At 44.2% G+C, this 22,977-nt stretch overlaps 1 protein-coding gene across 2 annotated transcripts in view; it reads left to right on the forward strand.

Annotated features, from left to right (window-relative positions):
• The window catches only part of TASP1 (taspase 1), a 547,122-nt gene that overhangs the window by 138,331 nt on the left and 385,814 nt on the right, over positions 1-22,977 (forward strand). For both annotated transcript variants that reach the window (XM_063918540.1, XM_063918539.1), the window contains exon 9: positions 14,565-14,671. In XM_063918540.1, the coding sequence (XP_063774610.1) occupies positions 14,565-14,671 (107 nt within the window). The remainder of the gene's footprint in view (positions 1-14,564; positions 14,672-22,977) is intronic.

A 22,977-nucleotide genomic window follows, 5' to 3' on the forward strand; every position in this document is an offset into this window, starting at 1 on the left:
AGGCTGTGTAATGGTTCTCGTGGTTGGGCAGTAACAGAAAGCAGGAGAGTGGTGGCAAGGTTCAAGGTATATCCAGAAGTCAGTCGTCTTGCACTTAATGCCAAGTGAGAATCCCCTGTATAGACAAAGAAGACGTGTCTCACGGTCCTGACAGCATGGGTATACTGGAAACCATGACGCCGAGAGCGGTCTATCCATCCACCTATATGGGCAAGGATGTCAAATGCCATCCATAACGTCTAGCCAACTTTTTAACACTAGGCTCCTCGCCTTAAAGGAGCATGCATGCACTGGTAAGCATAGCGAGAAATGTGACACCACCAATCACTTCATGGTTATTGCCACATGCTCTTTAGATGTTCCTTTTAAGGCCTAATGTTTAATGCACTCAGGGAAATTCAGTTTTCTCTAACGTCCTAGTGGATGCTGGGAACTCCGTAAGGACCATGGGGAATAGCGGGCTCCGAAGGAGGCTGGGCACTCTAGAAAGATCTTAGACTACCTGGTGTGCACTGGCTCCTCCCACTATGACCCTCCTCCAAGCCTCAGTTAGATTTCGTGCCCGGCCGAGGTTGGATGCACACTAGGGGCTCTCCTGAGCTCTTAGAAAGTTATAGTCTTAGAATTTGTTTTTTTCAGTGAGACCTGCTGGCAACAGGCTCACTGCAGCGAGGGACTAAGGGGAGAAGAAGCGAACTCGCCTGCTTGCAGCCGGATTGGGCTTCTTAGGCTACTGGACACCATTAGCTCCAGAGGGATCGACCGCAGGCCCAGCCTTGATGTTCGGTCCCGGAGCCGCGCCGCCGTCCCCCTTACAGAGCTAGAAGCAGGAAGATGGTCCGGAAAATCGGCGGCATGAAGACATCCTGTCTTCACCAAGGTAGCGCACAGCACTGCAGCTGTGCGCCATTGCTCCTCATACACACTTCACACTCCGGTCACTGAGGGTGCAGGGCGCTGGGGGGGGGCGCCCTGAAGCAGCAATAAAAACACCTTGGCTGGCTAAAATACCTCAATATATAGCCCCTGGGGCTATATATGAGGTAAATACCCCTGCCAGAATCCCCAAAAAAGCGGGAGAATAGGCCGCGAAAAAGGGGCGGAGCCTATCTCCTCAGCACACTGGCGCCATTTTTCCCTCACAGCTCGGCTGGAAGGAAGCTCCCTGGCTCTTCCCTGCATTTCTACAGTACAGTAAGAGGGAGAAGAGAGGGGGGGGGGCACTAAATTGGCACTGTATACAGTATAAGCAGCTATTAGGGACATAACTCAGTTAGTCCCTGTATATATATAGCGCTCTGGTGTGTGCTGGCATACTCTTACTCTGTCCCCCCAAAGGGCTTTTGTGGGTCCTGTCCTCTATTTGAGCATTCCCTGTGTGTGTGGAGTGTGTCGGTACGGCTGTGTCGACATGTTTGAGGAGGATAATGATGTGGAGGGGGAGCAGATGCCTTTAGCAGAGATGTCACCCCCTGCGGGGCAGACACCTGAGTGGATGGTATTATGGCAAGAAATGAGTGCACGTATAGACTCCTTACATAAAAAATTTGACGACATGCCGACTGTGGGACAGCCGAGTCTTCAGCTCGTGCCTGTCCAAGGGTCTCAAAAGTCATCAGGGGCTCTAAAACGCCCGTTATCTCAGGTGGCACAAGTAGATGTCGACACGGATACTGACGCCAGTGTCGACGACGATGAGTCAAATTTAATGCCCGTTAAGGCCATTCGCTGCATGATTGAGGCAATGAAAGAGGTGTTAAATATTTCTGATTTACATCCAGGTACCACAAAAAAGGGTATTATGTTTGGGGAGAAAAAACTACCTGTAGTTTTTCCCCCGTCAGATGAATTAAATGAAGTGTGTGAAGAAGCGTGGGCTTCCCCTGATAAGAAATTGGTGATTCCTAAGAAATTACTAATGGCGTTCCCTTTCCCGCCAGAGGATAGGTTACGTTGGGAAACACCCCCGAGGGTGGATAAAGCGCTCACACGTTTGTCAAAAAAGGTGGCACTACCGTCCCAGGATACGGCCGCCCTTAAGGAACCTGCTGATAGAAGGCAGGAGGCGATCCTGAAGTCTGTATATACACACTCAGGCATTATACTCAGACCAGCAATTGCGTCAGCTTGGATGTGCAGTGCTGCCGCTGCATGGTCAGATAACCTGTCAGAAAATATTGACACACTAGACAGAGACACGATCCTGTTAACAATTGACCATATAAAAGACTCAGTCTTATACATGAGAGATGCACAGAGGGAAATCTGCCGGCTGGCATCTAAAGTAAGTGCACTATCTATCTCTGCTAGGAGATGCTTATGGACTCGCCAGTGGACTGGAGATGCAGATTCCAAAAGGCACATGGAAGTTTTGCCTTATAAAGGGGAGGAATTATTTGGGGATGGTCTCTCCGACCTAGTTTCCACAGCAACGTCTGGGAAGTCAGCATTTTTACCCCATGTCCCCTCACAGCCTAAGAAGGCGCCATTTTATCAGGTTCAGTCCTTTCGATCCCAGAAAAACAAGCGGGGAAAAGGAGGGTCTTTTCTGTCTAGAGGCAGAGGCAGGGGAAAAAGGCTGCAGCAAACAGCAGGTTCCCAGGAACAAAAGTCCTCCCCCGCTTCCTCTTCCAAGTCCGCCGCATGACGGTGGGGCTTCACAAGCGGAGCCAGGTACGGTGGGGGCCCGCCTCAGGAATTTCAGCGATCAGTGGGTTCGCTCACAGGTGGATCCCTGGATCCTTCAAATAGTATCTCAGGGATACAGGCTGGAATTCGAGGCGATTCCACCCCGCCGTTTCCTAAAATCCGCCTTGCCGATTGCTCCCTCAGACAGGGAGGCAGTGCTAGCGGCAATTCACAAGCTGTATTCCCAGCAGGTGATAATCAAGGTACCCCTACTTCAACAAGGCCGGGGTTACTATTCCACACTATTTGTGGTACCGAAACCGGACGGTTCGGTGAGACCCATTCTAAATTTGAAGTCCTTGAACACATACATAAAAAAATTCAAGTTCAAGATGGAATCGCTCAGGGCGGTTATTGCAAGCCTGGACGAGGGGGATTACATGGTATCCCTGGACATCAAGGATGCTTACCTGCATGTCCCCATTTACAATTCTCACCAGGAGTACCTCAGATTTGTGGTACAGGATTGCCATTACCAATTCCAGACGCTGCCGTTTGGACTCTCCACGGCACCGAGGGTATTTACCAAGGTTATGGCGGAAATGATGATACTCCTTCGAAAAAAGGGAGTTTTAATTATCCCGTACTTGGACGATCTCCTAATAAAGGCACGATCCAAGGAACAGTTGTTAGTGGGAGTAGCACTATCTCAGGAAGTGCTGAGCCAGCACGGTTGGATTCTGAATATCCCAAAGTCACAGCTGGTCCCCACGACACGTCTAATGTTCCTGGGAATGATTCTGGACACGGCCCAGAAAAAAGTGTTTCTCCCGGAGGAGAAAGCCAGGGAGTTGTCTTCTCTAGTCAGAGACCTCCTAAAACCAAAACAGGTATCGGTGCATCACTGCACGCGGGTCCTGGGAAAGATGGTAGCTTCTTACGAAGCAATTCCATTCGGCAGGTTCCATGCCAGAATCTTTCAGTGGAACCTGTTGGACAAGTGGTCCGGATCGCATCTTCAGATGCATCGTTTAATAACCCTGTCTCCACGAACCAGGGTGTCTCTTCTGTGGTGGCTGAACAGTGCTCATCTTCTGGAGGGCCGCAGATTCGGCATACAGGACTGGGTCCTGGTGACAACGGATGCCAGCCTACGAGGCTGGGGGGCAGTCACAAAGGGAAGAAATTTCCAGGGACTATGGTCAAGTCAGGAGACTGCCCTTCACATAAATATTCTGGAACTAAGGGCCATTTACAATGCCTTAAGTCAAGCAAAATCCCTGCTCCTACACCAGCCGGTGCTGATCCAGTCAGACAACATCACGGCAGTCGCCCATGTGAATCGACAGGGCGGCACAAGAAGCAGGACGGCGATGGCAGAAGCCACAAAAATTCTCCGATGGGCGGAGAATCATGTACTAGCACTGTCAGCAGTGTTCATCCCGGGAGTGGACAACTGGGAAGCAGACTTTCTCAGCAGGCACGACCTCCACCCGGGAGAGTGGGGACTTCATCCAGAAGTCTTCCAAATGATTGTAAATCAATGGGGTCGTCCACAGGTGGACATGATGGCGTCCCGCATAAACAAAAAACTAGAGAAGTATTGCGCCAGGTCAAGAGACCCTCAGGCGATAGCGGTGGACGCCCTAGTGACACCGTGGGTGTACCGGTCAGTGTATGTGTTCCCTCCTCTACCTCTCATACCAAAGGTACTGAGAATAATAAGAAAGCGAGGAGTAAACACAATTCTCGTGGTTCCGGATTGGCCAAGAAGAGCGTGGTACCCGGAACTTCAAGAGATGATCTCAGAGGACCCTTGGTCCCTGCCGCTCAGACAGGACCTGCTACAGCAGGGCCCCTGTCTGTTCCAAGACTTACCGCGGCTGCGTTTGACGGCATGGCGGTTGAACGCCGGATCCTGAAGGAAAAGGGCATTCCGGAGGAAGTCATTCCTACGCTTATTAAAGCCAGGAAAGATGTTACGGCAAAACATTATCACCGCATATGGCGGAAATATGTTGCATGGTGCGAGGCCAAAAAGGCCCCAACAGAGGAATTTCAACTGGGTCGATTTCTGCATTTCCTGCAAGCAGGAGTGAATATGGGCCTAAAACTAGGCTCCATTAAAGTACAGATCTCGGCTCTGTCGATTTTCTTTCAAAAGGAACTAGCTTCAGTACCTGAAGTTCAGACATTTGTGAAAGGAGTGCTGCATATTCAGCCCCCATTTGTGCCTCCTGTGGCACCGTGGGATCTCAACGTGATGTTGAATTTCTTGAAATCACATTGGTTTGAGCCACTAAAAACCGTGGATCTGAAATATCTCACGTGGAAAGTGGTCATGTTATTGGCCCTGGCATCAGCCAGGCGAGTGTCAGAATTGGCGGCTTTATCATGTAAAAGCCCTTATCTGATTTTTCATATGGATAGGGCAGAATTGAGGACTCGTCCCCAGTTTCTCCCTAAGGTGGTGTCAGCGTTTCACCTGAACCAGCCTATTGTGGTGCCTGCGGCTACTAAGGATTTGGAGGACTCCAAGTTGCTAGACGTTGTCAGGGCCCTGAAAATATATGTTTCCAGGACGGCTGGAGTCAGAAAATCTGACTCGCTGTTTATCTTATATGCACCCAACTAGCTGGGTGCTCCTGCTTCTAAGCAGACTATTGCTCGTTGGATTTGTAGTACAATTCAGCTTGCACATACTGTGGCAGGCCTGCCACAGCCTAAATCTGTCAATGCCCATTCCACAAGGAAGGTGGGCTCATCTTGGGCGGCTGCCCGAGGGGTCTCGGCTTTACAACTTTGCCGAGCAGCTACTTGGTCAGGGGCAAACACGTTTGCAAAATTCTATAAATTTGATACCCTGGCTGAGGAGGACCTGGAGTTCTCTCATTCGGTGCTGCAGAGTCATCCGCACTCTCCCGCCCGTTTGGGAGCTTTGGTATAATCCCCATGGTCCTTACGGAGTTCCCAGCATCCACTAGGACGTTAGAGAAAATAAGAATTTACTCACCGGTAATTCTGTTTCTCGTAGTCCGTAGTGGATGCTGGGCGCCCATCCCAAGTGCGGTCTATCTGCAATACTTGTACATAGTTATTGTTAACTAAATCGGGTTATTGTTGAGCCATCTGTTGAGAGGCTCTATCGTTTCATACTGTTAACTGTGTTTCATATCACGAGTTGTTCGGTGTGATTGGTGTGGCTGGTATGAGTCTTACCCGGGATTCAAAATCCTTCCTTATTGTGTACGCTCGTCCGGGCACAGTACCTAACTGAGGCTTGGAGGAGGGTCATAGTGGGAGGAGCCAGTGCACACCAGGTAGTCTAAGATCTTTCTAAAGTGCCCAGCCTCCTTCGGAGCCCGCTATTCCCCATGGTCCTTACGGAGTTCCCAGCATCCACTACGGACTACGAGAAACAGAATTACCGGTGAGTAAATTCTTATTATTTTGGGCACCACAATAATTAATGGGCGCCTGACGGAGCAGCCCATTAATTATTGCACTATGCGACTAAACCTGTCTAAAGTCCTGGTTAGGGTGCCCAAGCCACTGACTTTTTGCACATGTCTTATCACCACCTCAGGAGACATCGAGAAGAAATGTGTCCTCCCGTGGCACTTGCGGCGGAATGGGCCTACATTTGAATAGCTTCATCGGGCGCCATCTAGAGGCAGCCGCGGGGAAAGAAATATTTAAATCCCCCCTTAGGACAGGATGTATCAAGCATTTGAGAGAGATAAAGAGGCACAGTTGCCCAAAGCAACCAATCATATGTTAATTGTGCTAGATAAATGACAGAAGCTGATTGGTTGGGCAACTTCTCCAAGGCTTGATGCATCTCCTCCTTAGCAAGTCATTTTTTCTTTTAGCCGTTCCATATATGCTGTAATCGAAAGCATTGCATTATGGAATAGATTAAGGGTGATCTGCTTATTTGAAAAGTGGATAGAAAACAGTATACCTTCCACCTTTTCTCAAGAATTTTGTATTCTTTAGTACAGTAAATGTAATACTACTGTTCTATGCATGTTCTACTATTAACAAAACAAACACATTACAGTTTCCATATGCTTAAAATCCAAAAATGGTGGTCATAGCTGTTATGTAATCAGAGTGTAGGTTGAAGGGGGGACCAGAGATCAAGTATGTCTATACCACAGACTGTCTAGCTTCACTCAGAATATAGGCATGAAATCTGTGTTTAAGTGCATGGAATGCCTGCCAGCTCAATAGATAGAAATGCGCAACACATGTACACTGGAGCCTCTTCCTTGGGATGTAAAATATTCCGGTATGTTGTAGGTCCTGTAGACGGTAGCAGATTTGGAACCAAGCGTCTTGGTATGCACTCGGAGATGAGCTCTATTTTTTTTACAGTGTAGTTTATTTTTGTTGTGTGTACGATGTCATCTGAATGTGCTTTTATTTATTTCTTTTTCTCCTTCAAGCCTGGAGGTAGAATGCTAATTGTGAAAAGATGTATCTTAAATTCTAAGAACCACTTACACAACGCTACATAGGTAGTAATCGAAGTGCTGTAACTATATAGGTGAATGGAAAAAAAAATTCTGGCCGTTACTTTGACAAAAAAATGTTTCTTGCTGTGCAGATGATTAACCCCTGAAGGCTCACTCACACATATATTGTTTTCAGTCGTTGGCTTATTTGTTTTAATTAGCATCTTTCATGAAGAGTGAAAATTATGCAAGTATTCTTTTAACATTGCAATGTGCACTTTTGTGTTGTTAAAGCCCTTGAAAGTTCAGTGGGCATGTTTATTAAAATTATATTTGCAGGTGTTTTCGGTGGGTACCCACAAATATTAACAATCTCAGGATTTAAGAAGGAGGGACTACAGCGGATGCTTGCAATACCTGCCGCAAAGCAGCACCCATAGGTTGATGTTGTATATGTTTAGTCAGAGACTAGCATCATTGCATGTACAGTACGTGTGAATATTTCTTAAGGTGATTAAGCTACAGAATTGGCAAGGTTTCATTTGCCTCCAAGAGCCTCCTGAATATTTTTTTTTGTCTAAATCATAAAAAACAAGATCCTTTACATGCCAATAACAATTCACTGTGTGATCTACCGGTTACAGCCACCTGTTATGTCTTAAGGGGGGGGGGAATTCAATTAAATGTGCTTTTGAAATGCGCTGGGCATCAGCGCCTGGAGCTATTCAATTAGCCGTGGATTTCTGCTCTCACCCTCTTGAGGTGCGATCAGAAATCTGAGAAAACTAGTGCCATGATGTGAGTTACCACCCGCGTTAACAGCAGACAGTTACTAGCTGATTGGTTGTTATGGGCAATTTCTCCACTTTACCTCTGTAAGGTTGATACATTTCGCCCTTAGTGTGCAAGTACGGGGAACTAAAAGAAAAATGAATGCATTATTACTTGTATCATGGATAATTGGTCTCAGAATCAACAAGCACACGAGACATACAATCAATGCTCAGTTCTCTATATACTATCTAACCTAACACAAATGGAGTAGTGGATTGTGCCTAATCTTTTTTTTTTTTTTTATGGAAAGTTGAATGTAGAATAAATGTGCGCTTTACTTAGGCCATGAATGCCGTTCCATACAAAGTATGTTTACTCAATGATGTGATAAATCTGTGTAGCACCTCTATTCATCTTTTAGATTCATTCTTTTAAGATTTCTTACATGTGCATTGAATTAATTTACTTAAATCAACGATAGAACCAGTTTTTCTGGTCGTTTTCCATACCTTTGTAATCATAATTGCAAAATTCCTTTGTAATCGCAATCAGCACCTACAAATGATCAAAGTGTTGTTGGTATTTGTCTTGTATACATATATCTGTATTAATATTGAAAAATATACGCATGTTGATTGCACACTGAAGGACGTTAGGGCAGTTGGCCTTTCATACTTGATTGTGTGTATATACAGATGTGTCCTCATACGGGTGTAGTATGGTATGCCGGCGGCCGGGCTCCCGGCGACCAGCATACCGGCGCCGGGAGCCCGACCGCCGGCATACCGACAGCGTGGCGAGCGCAAATGAGCCCCTTGCGGGCACGCACCACGGTATTTTATTCTCCCTCCAGGGGGGTCGTGGACCCCCACGAGGGAGAAAAAGTGTCCGTATGTCGGCTGTCGAGATTCTGGCGCCGGTATACTGTGCGCCGGGATCCCAACAGTCGGCATACTGAAGACCACCCCCTCATACATCTAACTTCAGTACGCCATGCAGCGCGCGATGCCTGGTGTGAGTAATCCGCCATATCCTGTGCAACTTTGCTAACGTCATGAGTTTTTCGGAGCCGAAAATTTGCCTTAGTCACAACAAAATGCGTCTAGGATGCACGAGGAGACTGTGCTGATTAATTTGATATATAATGTATATTGTGTGTGACTCTGTATATTGTTTGTGAGTCTGTATATGGAGCGGACCAGAACAGAGGATAAAAGCTGCGCTGCTGCATTATGCATTGTAGCACTTCGTATACAGATTCAGAAACTCGGTCACACACCGATATGCACGTGTCATATATCAGATTAAGCAGCACAGTCTCCTCGTGCATTGCGACTAAAATGCATTTTTAGCAAAACAAAAGCAAAAAAATACGCCTGATGCTACAAGATTCTCACGCGACCTGGCGTGAAAAGAAGAGCTGTTTGGCGTGACTGCAGCAAAAATGTATGAGGATTTATCTGTATACTAACATTAAATAAAACTGCTTTAAAAAAAATCTAACTGTTTTAATAAAATCCTGTAACTTTTTTGTATCACACATATTTATGTATAGTTTTGTCCTTTGTAAACGTTAACACATGATTTAAAATGACTTCATGTGTTGTCTATTTATATTTAGACAGTTGAAAATGATTATCTCAGATCATGTTGTTCTTTGCATTGTGTAGCACAATCTAGATAGATGTCTGGCAACCAGAGTGATATTTGTTACATTTTGCTTTCATATGTGGTCTCTTCAAGTTTTGTTTTGTCTCTGTCCCTCCTAATGCTGAAGACAGTGAGAACTGTTAATTTCCTGTTGCAGTATATAATTGTTAAATATTTATTGAACATTCTGTGCATGGAATTCAATTAGAAAACCTTACATGATTACCATCCTACATCATCTAATAGTATTGTGGTGAAATGAAGCAATGTTTATTATTAAATCAGTAATCCGTATTCTCCCAATAATAGTATTTCATCTTCAAGGTACTGTAGAAATGAATTCAACTGCAGCTTACTAACGGGTGATTTTTTTCTCTACCACCATTCTCTATTGTATTTATTGCCAAAATCAGTGAAGTGAGAATAGTTTTTGTGCTTCAAATTGAGTTGGCGAAATGCGTAGTGTAGTTTACAAAGGTTAATTACAAGGCCAGTAAAAAATGTGCACTTGAGAGAGAGTCATATGTATATTTCTTCACTAGGTAACATTTGGTGGTCAACTTGGGGAAACCTTAGGGCTCATGCACACAAGCATCATTGTGCATTATTATCATCATCATCATCATCATTGTTACTACTAGTAGTAATTATTAATGTTATTATTTGTAGTCATTGATTTGTTAGGTGCCTCAGGGCTGAGCTTTTTCGTTAATGGGGAAAAACATGCATAAAAGAAGGTCATACAATGTAGTAAATATTAATACAGGTATGACAACAATAAGTTAGGAGAGCCTTGCTCGTTAGCTAGCTTACAAACTTGCAAATTTATGTCAGAGCTCAGTCAAAGTGTGGTTGTGGGTCACAGTGGAGTGGCGCTAATAGGTTTCCAGTAGATCATGTAATGATTAGAAGGCTGGCGAGAGTGATTGGATGCAATAAAAAACATACATTGGTAACCGCTTGTAGGTGGAAGTGAAAGGTAGTATTCAGAGAAAAGGTGAGGCGTAGGTCTAAGAGGAAATTGGTTACAGTGTTTTGAAATGATGGGTCCTGTTCAGAATGTGGCTTCCGGAGTTGCAGTGGTGAATACTTAACTACTGGAGAAATTTAGCATTGCTTAGGTGTGTGGACAGCTAATATGAAAGTCTGTTACCCCCATGATCCCTAGCACTGAGTTAGTAGTGATATTTACCACTGCCGGGTGTGCTCAGTGTGCAGTCATGGCCTGAGTTCACTTGAGCACGCTGCCGCAGGGGCAGAGGCATCGTATTACCGTAATCTAGAACTTCTTTCTATAGGAAGGAGTGGGGCTTCAGAAATCCACACCATCTTAAGATATGGTGTAGATTCCCGCAGGTAAACTCCAAAAGCTTTCAATTGTTGGAGTTTAACCGATTAACTGACATTTCCCCCCCCCCCCCCAAAAAAAGCTCCGAAATTGTTTTTTTTTTTTTAAATGACAATTAGGTGATGAACATGTATTTAACCGAATCCCAAAATTATTTCAGTAGAGGATAATAATAATAATTTTTTTATATTTGAAAAAAATTAAGAAAAGGCTTCTCCCCCAAACATCGGCACATTGGCCGTCACCATCGGAACATTGCGACCATCAAAAACATTGCTACTATCGCGGCTTTTATTTTAGAAGCCGAGACAGCCACCAGGTACACAGGGGTGGCTTGGGGGGGAGGTTTAATTAACACCTTCCCAGTGGCTGCTGTTGTCTTCAACTGCTGGGTAGGGTGCAGGGAGGCAGAGGGACCTTCCAGTCCCTCTGAGAGCTGCAGCTGTGGAAAGTTTCCCTACCCTGCGGCTGCACACATTGTTTATCTGACTGGTCGCATTCTGCGCCACCAGGTCAGATAAAGCACTTGCTGGTGTGGTCACATCTGATGCCACCATGCCAGTCAAGTGGTTAAGTATCGGGCGGCCACATTTGGCCCTTAATGATGAAATGGCCAGATACTAAAAACATAAATTGGGGACATCCAGAAGATGCAGGAAAGTGGGAGGTGTGGCCCCATGTTCCCTACAAGTGTGTCTTCCTTCTGTTCCTGACCTCTGCAGGAGGGGTAAATAACCCTCGTTATGTACGCTGACATGGGAGTTTAGGAAAGTAGATTAGTGTATAATATCTAATGTCCCTCTCACATCAGTGAAAGATGGAACAGATAGGTGACTACTGTAGGACACAACTTCCTTTGAATAAAAATGACCCTTAGTGTTCACTCAGTGGGCAGGGTGATGTCAGGGAAATGTACTTCTGCACTCACTGAAGACAAAGCACATGCCCGGACAGTGGGTGTGGGGACTGCAAAGGGCAGGCTGCTTTAGCGGGGCACCACGATAAGGACTGGGGGCATTTTGTCATTTTAAAAATGGATGGAATGCGCTCCCCGCTGAAAAAGCCTTACAGGAACACTGACCCTGTCGATGATAGTTAATGAAAGAAGTCCATCAGCTAATTTAAATAATACCTAAGGCGTTTATCACAGAAATAAGGAGGGGAACGATTTATATAGCTGATTATTCTCACCAGTGTAGTGTATGTTAATAACTTTACATCACAATTAGATGTTCACCCATGGTGTTAGGTTTTCAGAACTGGTACACTATTATAAAGCAAGTTGAAAAACGGTAAACTGGCATTATATAAATAAATTCTAATAACGCGCCAAAGCTACACAGACATGTTCGGGTTGGTATGTTAAGTTCAATTAACTTACAGGAAGAAAAAGTAAATACAGAAATGTTTAGGCTGCTGCAACCCTCTAAGCGTGTGTGTGAAACCCCTATGAAATGCGTACACGTTGCGTAAGCACACCGTCGCGCTGTAAGCACAAAGTAGCTACACGTGCGGCGGAATATACTTTATAACCCCTAACAGGAAAGCAATGCGACACCATTTGTTATGTAATGTTGTGGTCCAACCCAGCAACAAATATTTACTCAAAAGGGGGTACAACAGAAATACAATAACACATGAGAAAAGGCTACAATCAATGGATACATACGTTTGTTCGCCTGCGCAACCCGGTTCCGGTCCTCAGTCAATCTGGATAGATGACCTTCAGAGAATAGACTGAGGCCAGCCCGGAGGCTTGGTTTTATACAATGGTCCAAAGCATGAAACAAAGGAAACTGTAATCTCTTCTTTCATAGGTCAAAGAGCTGGTCATTTAAAGTACATTAGGGGTCATAGGTCGGTTTGAACAGGTGGGCGATGCTTAGTTCAGGTGCACTTGCAGATGTCTTCCACTGGGTTCCTGCCGAATATCAAGAGTACAGTACATATAGTGTGATATTAATAATATATTCCTGCGCAGGGGCATGCTACTTTCTGCAAACTGCCATCGGAATATTGCCCTTGAAATACTGTACAACTGGATAGCAAACACCACCTCCTAACCTAATTCTGTCCCCTCATATCCTGTAAAGTTGAATCCCTCTGTTGTTATACCTTTGAAGCAAATATAACTCACTGGTGTGGTGCATGTAGGCTATGTGTAAATTATGCACTATGTGGATTAAATATCAGATATGTCTTTGTGGCTTTTCCATGCGAATGCGTATGCTACCGTATTTACTCATACCACGCGCTAATACGCAGGACCTCGTGGGACAATATACGCAACATGCGAGTATGCGCACGCACGGCAAAACAAGCACCCGCTCAGAGGCCACTTTGTGTGGTGTTTGCACGTGATGCATGTGACTATAATATTTTCGACTTCGACAGGTATCATGTGACCGCCGGTCACCATACCAACGCCGGGATCCCGGCATTTAGATGCCCGGTGGAGGGGCGAGCGCAACAAACCCCTAGCGCTTGCCATAGGTACTATTCCCACTCTATGGGTGTCGTGGACACCCATGAGTGGGAATAGTCCCTGTCAGTCAGCATGGCGACTGTTGGGATTGTGAAGGGGCGGGATGTAAGTGCCGGTATTGTGACTGCCAGTCACATAGCTACATCCCACATGTTTACATTGATGCCCAGTCATCTTGTTGACAATCGCATTGTCGAAAACACAATCCTGGTAGCTTTATGCCAACAAGATTGTATTGCAGTTTAAAGCATTTTATCTGTGTCTGCATTATGACTTTAGTGATGATTCTGTTTAAATGCAACATCGGGTAATTTCAATAACGTCTGAGTTCATTCTTATCTACAATCATTAACAGTGAGAACCTGCCCTTACAGTATGTGCCCTTACTGACTAGACCAAGATCCATTTATCTTTTTTATTATAATAAAGAAACATATATGAGCTCCTCGTAATTTTTATTGAATAATATACTGTATTGAAAATTCCTGCATTTTTGTGAAACAACATATTAAAATAGTTTAACGCCAATGAGGCAGTCATGTGTGTTCGAGGAACTGTATTAAAAAAAAAAAAGGATAAAAGACAGTGCTGACCTAACGTGTGCTAGCTTCAAAGGTTCTAAGTGCGTATTATATTGTTATACAGAGGTGAACCCATACATCTTGCCTCAGCAAGAGATGCCTGGCGTGAGTCACCCGGCTGCTCTGTTACTGTTGGGTGTCTATTTTTGCTAAAAATGCGTCTTATTCGCATCGCTCCGCAACTAGGGCATACAAGCAGCTTATGCTGATTAAATTGATATGTAGCATGCCTATATTCTGTATGCAACTGCAGCTGTATCTTCATACGAAATGCTGCATTAGTGATTTCCAGGAAAACACTGTAATGTAGCATTTCGTATGCAGATACAGCCGCAGTCACACACAAAATATGGGCATGCCGCAGATCATTTTAATCAGCATACGCTGCATGTGCGTCATATTTGCATTGCTATGCGACTTAGACACATTTAAATGGAAAAACTCGCACATAAAGACGCTCTGCACTACAGAGTACGTCACCGCATGGTGTGACTAGAAGTGTTGTTTACCGTGACTGCAGCAAGGATGTCGGAGGACATATCTGTAGGTGTTCATGTAGTTTTCATATTTTTATTTTTTTCTACACAGCAATTTGATGAGAACCATATAAACATATAGGTGTATTTTTATTTCTGCAGAACTAAGTCTAGCTGCATTTAAGCGCAACAAAAGAAAACTGGAGCTGGCAGAAAAGGTGGAAACAGACTTTATTCAATTTAAAAAACGAAGACAATCAAGTGAAAAGGTTAGTATTTATATTGAGCTGTATACAAATGTGGATATCTCCTCTCTTGGACTTTTCTCTTTTCTTTTAGGGTGTGTTTTCAAAAATGAGTTTTATTTTACTACATGATGTGACGTGCAGTAAGTCACAGCAAAAAAATAGATATATTCTTAAATATTGTGATTTACATTGGAATAATGATTTGTCCCGAGATAATAAACAAACATTGCTGTGTTTCATTCCAAAGTGACATTCTGTTAAAGGATGCCTATACTTTGTGTAGGTGGCAGGTGAACTTGACTCCTTCGTGCAGTGTAAAAACCACAGATATCCACAGCGATGGGACCAGGAAACATTTTGATAACTTCATGCAATCTCTAGCATTGACGTATGAGTGCAGTTTGTATAATACAGAAACAGTGCAGATTGCATCGTTGCAAGCTCTGATGATGTCAACAAGACAACTTCTCATTAGCTGGCTTTTGACACCTCCATCAACTAATATGGGTCTAATATGAAAGGGTAAATCCTCTCAAAATAATACAAAAAATGAATACTACTTGGTAATCATAATAACTATATGAGCAGCACTTTCACCCAGTGTCAGGAAACTAATTCTGTGTGTGCATAATGTATAAGGAGCACTACTATTGTGTGGCATATTGAGTAAGGGGCACTACTATGTGGCATAACGTGTAAGGGGCACAACTGCTGTGTGGCATAATGTGTAAGGGGCATTACTAATGTGTGGGCATAATGTATGAGTGGCATTACTACTGTGGGCATAATGTGTGAGTGGCACTACTACTCCGTGGCAGATGTGTAAGGTACACTACTGTGTGGAGGAATTAGAATTTTCCAGCACACAAGTCTTCCCTCTTTCAAATAATGTGGGGGGGGGGGGGGGGGGGGGGGGTGACACTCCCTTACTTTGCCAGGGATGCCAGGACTTCTAGATACAACCCTGATTGCTGCTGTAGTTATCAATGCTGTAGCATTGAATTCATCAGTAATTGAATCTAGTTCTCTATCTATTTCTCTCTCTCTCTCTCTCTCTCTCTCTCTCTATATATATATATAAATACACACACATACACACACACACACACACACACACACACACACACACTGTAGATATGTGTATATGTAATATGAGTATGACATGGAACTATACCATTATATCTGTTGGTGAAGGGTACATTGATCTCAGATACATTTTCATATTACATATTAGCTGATTACACTCCGCCCAAACTTTAGTTTTCCGTGCAGTTACATAATTTTTTACTTTTTACTTAGTGACAAAATTTTGTAGTTACATTGTAGCACATAACTAGTTAAAACAGTGCACGTTTTCTTGTATCCAATTTGCATAGAAGTATTCCTCTATAATTAGACCACAGCTTTGATTCTGGTTTAAATGATCTAATCTATTCTGAAGACTGTGTGCTCTGGATGGTTGTTGTTCATTGTTTCCTCTGCGCTCTTGCTAAAAGGGACATTGCTGTATGTCTTCCAAATTGTTTGAAAAGGTAGATATTTAAAAAAAAACTGCTTTCAACTTATTCATGTCATTCGAGATAGTAACATGTTGTTTAGGAACTCCGTGTTTCCATTTTGCGTGTTGGATTTGTGGTAAACATCCATAGCAGATTTTCACTTATCTAACTTCCGATGTTTTTGGCAAGAAGTGCTATGATGTCTTACAGACCCATCTGGCAGAAAAATAATAAAATTAAGAACATTATTTTCTTATTAAATGAAAACTCCGGTCTTAGGAAATTCTTTTACATACCTCCATCACCCACAACTATTTGATAGCAAGAGGTTCCTTGCTTATTGTTTCCATGTAACCCATCCGCGGTGAGTGAACTGCTCACTGATGTCCTTAGGCCTCTGAGCCTTGGAGGATATTCAAAGCAAGTACAGTGTGTCCAATCTTCATTGACCACTGCTTGTCCAGGCAGCTGAAAAGTGATGTCAGTGTATATCGAGTTCCAGGTAAGTGGATAGGTCATGTTCTGCTGAGGCCGAACACATAGAGGGGCCCTGCTCACACAGCACTCTCTACAGACCCAGACCCCATGCGGGCCACACCCTCCGTGCTTCCGGTTGGCGCAGATTGTACTTCTCCTATAACCTGTGTGTATAGTAATGTTAAATACATACAGTGTGTGTCCTTTTTGATTTTTTACTGAAATCACGCCAAAAATCCTTTTATCTCACACCATGGTGATTGATATAGTGGCGCCCATTCTCCCAATTGCCATGTGTAGTGTATCCGCATGGCAGCCAATGTGCAACTTGTAATCTAAAAGCCCTGTCTAAATATTCCTGTTTATTAATATTCACAGAAAATTATCAAAAAAGAAGAGAATTATGACCAGTTAACATCGCTGTCTATCCATAAGACTAACAATGCGTCTGAATGTACACCAGTGGTTCCCAAACTTTTTTAAAACACAGCGTCCCAAAGTATCCGAATTTTTGTCAAGGAGCCCCTAGGACAAAACTTTCTTATGGCGAAATTCATAAAAACATATTAAATTGAGTAAATTGTGTTTATACTTCATCCTTAGGCGATGTTATGTGGTGAGGGACATGATTCACTTCTGTTTGTCCACATATATAATGATTGGCAGCCACAAGCACTGGGTTTGCCTATGACATTGACCATAAATAATTTAAAATTGGTCACCAACCCAGGGCACCCCTGCAAGTGCCCCAAGGCACCCAGTTTGGGTTTGGGAACTACTGTCATACTGTATAATACTATGACATAAGGACATATGTGACGGATAACAATAAACAAAGGACAAATATTGGTATTTGCTGATATCTTTTGCTATTTTGTTGCAAATATTTGCAACACTATGCAAAATACCTTAGCATGAGATGCTGTCCTTAGCGGAGCATACCACCTAGTGCCACTCTATTCAATATGTAACAAGCTGAGAGCAAAGCTAAGTAAAAACACAACTGTACATCATCCAAATCAAAGAAACATTTAGCATCTAGTGCTGATGACAGCATGGCAGATACAGTAGATCACTTTTTAAAGTTAGACACAGAATTTAGTCCAATGATAGGAGAACAGCTGACTTTCTTTGCTGCCTCAGAGTTGATTTTTATGTTTTTATATAATCTGTTATATAGTACATCATTGTTGCAGTCACCCCAAATAGACCCTCTCGGAGTGTCAGGTTCCTTGTCACTCTGCTAGCATCTGGCTTTTTTCCACCTTTTTTTGCAGAATGTGTGACTAGGACGCACCAGGAGACTGTGCTGATTAATTTGGTATGCAACACTTGTATTCAGTATATCTGTGTGCGACTGAGTCTGTAAATTCTGTATATGAAGTACTATGATGCAGCAACTTTTCTCCAAGAAATATTCCATTGTTCTCCGTATACAGACTCAGTCGCACACAGAGATACAAGGGTTGCATATCAAATTAATCGGCACAGTTTCCTGGAGCGTCCTAGCCGTATTGCGTTGTGTCTAAGACGTATTTTCAGCGAAATAAAGACGTCTGGTCCTAGCAGAGTTGCACGGGATCTGACGACTCACTCGTCAGGAATCTCACGTTACGTGGCATATTGAGGCTAGATGAGGACACATCTGTAGCAGCGATTCTTCTATCTTCATGGTTTATAAAATGATTTGTCCAAAGTCGCAATGATTCGTCCAAAGTCATATTTAGAGTGGGGTCCTGCTCAGTGTATTTCATGACTCTTTCCTGCACCAATCTAACCTTTTGTGATGTAATATTAGATGTATAAAATATTCTTGTGAATTTCTACATTTTTCTATGAGGGTGCTAGATAGTCTTCTCGTAGTGCTCTCCATTCTGTGTAAATGGAATGAATTTACTTGATTTTTATAGACCTTTGATTTTCTTACAAAGCTGTCTCTTGTTAATCTTATTGAGTATTCATAATATCATGATTCAGTTGTTTAAGGGGGTGAGCTATTTGCTATGAATAGTTCTGGCCAGGTTTAGGAAGAATAGTAGATAAGATAGAGGGAAGGTAAATCGGAAGCTTACACAATCCTCTAGCACCTGGGATGCCGGTGTCGGTATACTGACGTTCGGCATCCCGGCTGGCGGGATCACATACCGATCCCCTCATAACTATAGTCCCCTATTCACTATACAGTAAAGCACATAAAAAGTATTGCGGGTACAGTACATTAAAGCTGGCATGTTAGACCCATTACTGAATGTACTGTATAAGCCCAAGGCGTTTCTTATACCAAACAACATTTTATCAAGGGGAGATGTATCAAATTTCCGAGAGAGATAAAGTAACGAGAGGTAAAGTACCAAACAATCGGCTTCTGTTGTTTTTTTCAAACACTGCCTGTAAGGGGATGTAGTGACCTGCGGGATCCCAAGCGCTGGTCACCTATACCCATCCCGCCTGTAAGGTGTCAGAAGCTGATTGGTTGGTACTTTCTCCAAGGTTTGATACATATACCCCTAAGACTGTGTGCACCGTCAGCATTTGACTGCATTAATGGTGCCCCAGAAGATCTGCTACTTTGAACCATATGACTGGAGCTTTCCAGTTTGGAAGCAAAAGCATCTGGTCTATCTGGACATGCAGTATTCTAGAGACTTGGCGCACAAGAATGGTAATCTCTAATGCGGTCAGATTGCTCTATGACAGTGCTTCCCAAACGTTTTTTTGCCCGAAAGTTTCTTATTGAGAAATTTAGAAAGATATATTAAATTAAGTAAATTGTGTTTATAATGTAGGTCATCCTTAGGTTCAATTGTGTGGTGAGGGACAAGATTTGCTTCTGTTTGTCCACATAATTTATGACTGGCAGCCACCAGCATTGGTTTTGCCAGTTACATTGACCATAAATAATTTGAATTGGTCTTGGACCACCAATCCAAGGCACCCCTGCAAGTGTCTCGAGGCACCCCAGGGTGCCCAGGCACACAGTTTGAGAACCACTGGTCTATGATGTTACTGTATCACCCTTCCTGGAACAATTCTTTACAGCGGATTTGAGTAAACGTTTTACTACAATTTAAGAACTGGCAAAACATGCTACTTTATTATTTTCACATTTAACCACGTGTATTGAAAGCAAAGGTAACCCGATCATAATCATTTATTTATTTTATTTTAGACCAAGATCATCAGGGAAAGTAATTGTGCCTCAGTGCATTTTTCCCCAGTGTGTAAACATTAACTTCCTCTACTTCCTTTCAGTTTGAGACTTAGGAAATTTGAAATTGATTTTGCAAGTACTGTCCTTTTAAACATACTTGGTAAATGAATCTAGAAGCCGTAACATTTTAACTGCCACAGTTTATTTCCATTCCATTGGTTTTATTTGTTAGCATGTTGTGTAATTTTGTTTTATAGCGTCTAGTTAAGTACAGCGCAGATCATATGATGCAACAGAGATATTCCGCTATATAGTTGTTAGATGGATTTTAAGATGAGTTTAATAACGGTATTGCGGCTGTAGGTGTCTGCCGCTCGCTTTGCAGGAATGTAATATGGGTCTGTCCTGAATCAAACTCTGTTGTTTGTGCCATGAAAAGAAAAACCCAAATGCTTGAGGCTGCAAAAATGCAATTGTATGTGAAGAGCAGATGATTTGCAGATTTTGGGAGAGCATAGATGTTTACCAAAGGTAGTCACTGCGCTTATGATTTACAGAGATGGGAGGTTTTGGACGATGTTTGGTGACAAATTGTACATTTTCACTTCACTCCCCCGTTATCATTTCAGATTTGTTTTTATTCTGATGTAGTAATGAGCCAAGATTCAATATCAGTGCTTGTAAGGTGAAACAAAGTGCAAAACAATCAGAATGTGAATTCAGATAAATACTAATATACAACAGAAAGCAGGACAGATTTGTATGAAGTTGTCAGTGGAGGTAGAGACATGATAGAGGTTTGAAAACGCCCCGATCGTGAGAGCTATACAGTCTAGACCAGTGGTTCCCAAACTTTTTTCGGTCACTGCACCCTAGAGTGTCAGAATTTGTTTCACGACACCCCTAGACCAAAAGATTTTTATAAAAATAAATAAATATTAAATTAAGTAAATTGTGTTTATACAGATGGAGCTACGCTAATCGTGGCTCCGTCTGCGCCGCTGCACGCCCAATGTGTCCTGCCTATCGCAGCATCTGGGACGAGCACGTAATGGGGACGATTCACTGCCATGGAAGCGTTTCTGTGCACTCCCATAGCGCAAGCTAGGCACCAGATTGCCTAGCCGTGCCGGAAGTGCACATTTTTGCGATGTAGCCGCATTAGATGAGCGCGATTCCATCTGTATGTCATACTTAGGTTCAGTTATGTGGTAAGAGACAGAATTCACTTCTGTTTGTCCACATAATGTATGATTGGATGCCACAAGCACTGGCTTTGTCTATTATATTGTCCATAAATAATTTTAATTGGTCCTGGACCACCAACCCAGGGCACCCCTGCATGTACCCCGAGGCAACCCAGGGTGCCACAGCACACAGTATGAGAACCACTGGTCTAGACAATAGAAGCTAGAGGAACTCCTAGTAGACATGAGTTTGCTGGTATTAGAAGTACCATATGTAGTCTTATGGGACCTACAGACTGGGCGACCCACCGCCAGGCTGCCTGATGGGTGACCCGGCGGCGGGGGGGCAGTGATGGGGGAGTGAAGTTTCTTTACTCCCCCGTCACCCGGCTCCATAGCAGTGCATGCAAATATGGACGAGATCGTCCATATTGGCCTGCATGCACAAGTGACGGGGCACCAACGATGAACGAGCGCGGGGTCGTGCATCGTTCATCGTTGCTGCCTCCACACTGAACGATATGAACGAGTTCTCGTTCATTAATGAACGAGAACGTTCATATCGTTTAGTTCTATCAGCCAGTGTGTAGGGCAGCGGTGGCTAACCCGCGGCTCTCGAGCCACATGCGTCACTTTCTATCTCCGCATGCGTCTCGTAAGCTCCTGCGGCGCCTCCCGCTGCCCTAGTCTGCAGTGCCCGGCCCGTGAGCCAATCAGAGCTAGCAGACCGGCAGCCAATGAGGAGTCTTAGCTGCCAGTCCGTGAACTCTGATTGGCTCACGGACCAGCGCCTAATTAGAGAGAATCATCGCCACCGGAGAGTGGAGACTGAGGTGCAGGAGTGGCGCACGCTGCGCTCTCCTCCCCTAACAAGCAGCAGACTGAGCAGAGCTGCAGCACGGCGGTGAGCAGCACTTAGGGGGGCGCAGTGTGGGGACATGTGTATCTTACACTGGGGGCATATCTGTCACTGGGGGGACGTGTATCTTGCACTGGGGGGACATGTGTTTCTGGCACTGGTGGCATATCTGGCACTGGGGGGACACGTGTTTCTAGCACTGGGGGCATATCTGTCACTGGGGGCATATCTGACACTGGGGGGACATGTGTTTCTGGCACTGGGGGCATATCTGGCACTGGGAGGGATCTGTATCTGGCTCTGGGGTCATATCTGGCACTGGGGAGACATATAGCTGGCAGTGGGGGCATAACTGGCACTGGGGAGACGTGTAGCTGACAGTGGGGGCATATTTGGCACTGCGGGCATATCTGGCACTGGGGGAACATGTGTATTTGGCACTGGGGGGACGTGTATCTGACAGTGGGGGTATATTTGGCACTGGGGGGACATGTGTATCTGGCACTGGGGGCATATCTGGCACTGGGGAGATGTGTATCTTACACTGGGGGCATATCTGGCACTGGGGAGATGTGTATCTGGCACTGGGGGCATATCTGGCACTGGGGGGACATGTGTATCTTACACTGCCGGCATATCTGGCACTGGGGAGATGTGTATCTGGCACTGGGGGCATATCTGGCACTGGGGGGACATGTGTATCTGGCACTGGGGGCATATCTGGCACTGGGGGGATATGTGTATCTTACACTGGGGGCATATCTGGCACTGGGGAGATGTGTATCTTACACTGGGGGCATATCTGGCACTGGGGAGATGTGTATCTGGCAGTGGGGGCATATCTGGCACTATGAGGACATATATGTATCTGGCACTGTGGGGGCATATATGTATCTGGCACTTTGGAGGAATATATGTATCTGGCACTGTGGAGCAATATATGTACTGTATCTGACACTGTGGGGACATATATGTATCTGGCACTGTGGGGGCATATATGTATTTGGCACTGTGGGGGCACCCATTTTTTGGTGTTTTTATATGTATGTGGCACTGTACTGGGTCTTTATTTGTATGTGGCACTGCACAACATGACTAAAAATGGGGTTATGACACAAGGTCATACTCCTACAAACGTCAAACGGAAAGGTGTG

The sequence above is a fragment of the Pseudophryne corroboree genome, chromosome 4 (genome assembly GCF_028390025.1).
Source record: "Pseudophryne corroboree isolate aPseCor3 chromosome 4, aPseCor3.hap2, whole genome shotgun sequence".
Classification (NCBI taxonomy): domain Eukaryota; kingdom Metazoa; phylum Chordata; class Amphibia; order Anura; family Myobatrachidae; genus Pseudophryne; species Pseudophryne corroboree.